Source organism: Fragaria vesca, linkage group LG3, assembly GCF_000184155.1.
Source record: "Fragaria vesca subsp. vesca linkage group LG3, FraVesHawaii_1.0, whole genome shotgun sequence".
Classification (NCBI taxonomy): Eukaryota; Viridiplantae; Streptophyta; class Magnoliopsida; order Rosales; family Rosaceae; genus Fragaria; species Fragaria vesca.
The window spans coordinates 388,268-392,477 of record NC_020493.1 but is presented as its reverse complement, the minus strand read 5'-3'; the positions used below and the strand labels follow the sequence as shown (position 1 = coordinate 392,477).

The 4,210-nt window shown below is 38.8% G+C and overlaps 1 protein-coding gene across 1 annotated transcript; it reads right to left on the bottom strand.

The window, feature by feature from the left end:
- Window positions 1-1,001: 1,001 nt before the first annotated feature.
- LOC101296190 lies at window positions 1,002-3,178 on the bottom strand. Its single transcript, XM_004295218.1, has 2 exons — window positions 2,936-3,178; window positions 1,002-2,561 (listed from the first exon to the last, which is right to left on the bottom strand). The coding sequence occupies exons 1-2, from the start codon at window positions 3,176-3,178 to the stop codon at window positions 1,002-1,004; spliced, it is 1,803 nt and encodes a 600-aa protein (XP_004295266.1).
- Between the last annotated feature and the right edge of the window lie 1,032 nt (window positions 3,179-4,210).

Genomic DNA, 4,210 nt, shown 5'->3' with positions numbered 1-4,210 from the left:
GAGAGAGAGAGAGAGGCCTTATTAGAAAGCCTAGATATATATATAGGTGTAATGGTTGAAAAGACTGTCGAATTAGGGGTGAAAACTACCAATTTCATGTTTATTATTTTTCCCTTTTGGGAAGTATATATTCGACCAAATCAGGCACCGAACACCGAATCAATTATTCTCAAATCTTTGATGATTAATTTCATATATACTGTTTACCTCTCCTCGTATGTTGAGGGTTTAATGAGTTTAGGATTATATTTTGCTTTCCTCTCTTGGACTACAAGGAATATATGTTATGGATTTAAAAATCATTTGATTATAACGTACAACATTATTGTTTCTTTTTGGTTTTTGCAGACTCGATCCTAATCCTGAACTGTTTGAGCAGCTTTGGTAAGTTTTTATGTGTTAACAAGGTGGAACTTGCAGGTGCGGGACTCTTTTCAACTACCACTGTGGAAGAACAGGTTGTGTTTTTTGTGTAGATGAAGACTACAGAAGGCAATATCAGAGAATGAAAAACCGTCTTAGTATGGGCTATCTACTACGTATTTGCGGAGGAGTTTATGAAGATTCAGCGTGAGCGGGAGGAACCCTATGATCGAGCAACTATTATTAAACTTGGTAGAGAGAAATGTATGTCTATGTCTCGTTCTGAAAGAAGACCCTATGAGAACCCGGAGATGAAACCGACTCAAGTCTTGCACATAGGTACTCCCATGGAGCCTGATCGAAGAATACGAGAAAAGAAAGCTAATAGATGAGGAGAATAAAGCAATGTTAATTACATCAAATTAAATTATCCTTTTACCTATCCCTATTCATGTATTAGACTATTAGTAACTTCCGATGAGTTTTGCTTGTTATTTGACTTCCCCTGTAGATATGAGTTTATATCTTTGATTATAGACACAGAAGGGAAAAGACGGAAGAAGATAGATGAATGTATCTTTTTCTCTTCTATGCTTGCTAAACTTACATTTAAGTGTTTAAAAACATGAACAGATAAGTCACATAAACCTCTGTTTAAAAACATGGCGCAGTTGAGATCTCTGGCTTTCTATTTTTGCTTCCAAAACCTTTGCATTTGAACTGTTCTTTTGGCCAGCTCGCGGCCATTGAATGCGTCCTTGCATCCCTCGTGTGATGTGTGGATTTGCTATGCCCGGTGGGAGCAGAAGTTCATTTGAATTCCGGTGTCTGGTCTCATGTTCAGTCAGCCTACTATCAGCATTTCTTCGCAAACATGATGTCACCCCACTTGAAAGCCTCCTCTTGTCCTCGTCCAAAAGTATCTTAAAAACTTCACCATTGTCCGGGCATGATCTCCAAAGCTCTGACATAGAAGGTGGCTTCTGCTCTGATTGCTGCTCCAATACTGAGCAAACTTCAATGATTTCAGTATCTGGAGAGGATTGACCTGCAGAATCTTTACATTCACCAACGTTCCTGGACCCATGTCTGCATTCGCTATCCCTGACAATGGAGGAATTACGCCATCTCAAGCAATGAGAAGAACCCTGATCTTCACCATGACTCCCGTTTGCCCAACCTCTAGCACTTACTTGCACACCACTACTATAGCCGTTGAGATCATTTGAGTAACTTGGCAAAGGGTTTATGTTGAACCGATTATTGTCAGGACTCACTGGATGTAATTCGGAACCATCACTAGAAGTACTGTGGCAAATGAAAGGTTTATTCTCTCTCCGTGTACCTTCATATGGTTGGAATGCTTCAAAAGTAGAGATTATATCATCTGATTTCAGAGAAACATTACAAAATTCCTCGAGATCTTGAATATTTAACGACTTAACTTCCTGTAGGATCAACTCAGCCTTTCTCAAGTCTGGCATATCCAGGGTAGTGAACCTTGACCTTAAGAAAGTTTCAATGTCTGTTATCAGCTTGTTCACCTGATGATACTTATCTTCAAGAGCAAGTTTTGCATCAATCAGCTTCATCTGCACTCGTTCTTCACGCCAAGCCTCAGCCATCTGCAACATCTTTCTCTCTTCATCCAATTCATCGACAACTTTCATGGATTCTCTTTTTAGTGCCTTCAGTTCAGCCTTATTTTCTCTAATGTATTCCGCTAGTTCGCTACAAACTTGTTCCATAGTTCTTCTGTTCTTTTTCTCTTCCTCGTAAGTTTTCATGAAGTGGTCTGCGGACAACTTTGCTTTTGCTAACCGACTGATCAGATTGGTGCCGAGATTTTCCATCTGTTGACGACTTCTCCTCTCCCTGCTTAGTTCTCTCATCAAGTCCTTAATAACTGCACCATCTCTGTCGCGATCTCCATGCTTCCAAGATACTCTTTCCTCTTCAAACTTCCTTAAGAAGTGTTTGACTTTCTTCCTAAAAGATTTCTGCTTAACTTCAAGCTCCCGAATGCACAATCTAGCTTGTAACAGTTCATCACTCAATGAACAAACCATAGACACAGTATTCACTCGACAATCTTTCACATACAACCCACGGATGTCATCAGATTCATTTGAGCAGCAATGATCCCACTTTGTTGCCCTCTCCAATCCCAATTTCGGACATGTCAAAGACGACTCAAGCTAGAAAACAAAATAAAAACAACATCCAAGTTCAAGCACGAACTCTAACCACCGAAAAAAAAAAATGTTCTTGCTATTTGTAACAATGTAACATCAATGCGGCCAATGCCTATGTATGGAACATTGCGATTTCAAAGACTCAAACTCTCGAAATTTCTTCAAAATCTAACCCCAAAAGTCCTAATTAAATAATCGTTATCGATTTAACATAACAAGATTTGTATAGAAAACAATGCAGCTATCCATATGATCACAATGCAAATACACAATTGAACTCATCACAATCACAATTTCACAACACAGCTAGTAATCACTATACAACAACTCAAAAATTGAAATTCACAGAGAAATTATCAAAATTGAATTGGAATTACCTCAACGTGAGCTCGAAAATGATCATCGGAGCCAGAATTGAGCTCTTTACGCCGTGAAATTTCGCTGAAGCGGAGCTGCCAAAGCCCGGCGGCGAGCTTCCGAGCAGTGGCCTTGGAGCCTCCGGTGGCTTTGTTGTCGTCGAGCTTCCAGTGCTGAAGTGGACTAGACGGAGATCGGTAAGCCTGGCGCCGGAACGACGTCGTTTTACGGCGGCGAGAATCGGCACCGCTTGAGTGGTTCATTCGGTGATCAAATTTTTTGGTTTGTTTTGGTTGGATAATGATGGGCGCGTGTCTCTTAAAATGTGTACTTGGTTTTCTCTTTTCACCGCTTGGTTTTTACTAATTTGAGTAAAAGTTAAAAGGGTTTCCCAAACTTGAGGAGTGATCGTGATTGATGAAATACAGAGGTTGAAGAATTGTGATGCTTGTAAAAGAGAGGTATGATGTAAATTTGTAAATATGACTTTACATTTTGTTCTGAATTTTATTGATAACGAGTGAGAAACCGAAAATGTTAGTTCTACTTGTGAAGCTAGTTATTATTCTTCTAGGTATCCAATTGCATACAAAAAATGATCGTTTATGTTGAAAATATTACCATTAGCAAATGTTAGATGTTCATTTGATAAACTTTGATGATCACATGATGTTATGTTTTGTACGTGTAAAGATTTTTACTTTTTTGAAGAAGTTTTGTACTTGAAAAGTTGTAAAATGACATTTAGGGATCATTTGTTTAGATATGAGCCTATGTGAAGCTAGACCACTCTAAGATCATAAGTAGTATTGGTTGAGACTTTTATACTATACATATGTGTATAATATATATCAAGTCGTGAGTCGTCCGATCATCTTAAATTTTAAATTGCTAAACAATCAAACAGTTCACAGCTTAATGAATGTCATATAAATATGTATAGCAGCCGAACCCGTCTTTGCTGGATGAGCTTGTAACTTACGAGTCATTCCATAAAAAATGATATCCTAGCCTGTCATTTCCAAGCTAGATCAATTAAGGGATTGTTTGGACAACTTAATTAGTATAAACCCAAAGAACCAAGGGCGGACCTCAATGGGAGCACACCCAGCGGCCGCTGGGTGGAAAAAAAAAGGGACAGTTCATTTTTATTTTTCTACTGGGCACAAAAACTGAAACCCAAGTACCCAACCTAACTACCCAAGCCCAACCTATTTGTTTTACTCTCTTCATCTTAAAAACCACCCATTTGCTGAGCACACCCATTCTCTCGTTCTCAGTTTTTTTTTCTTCCT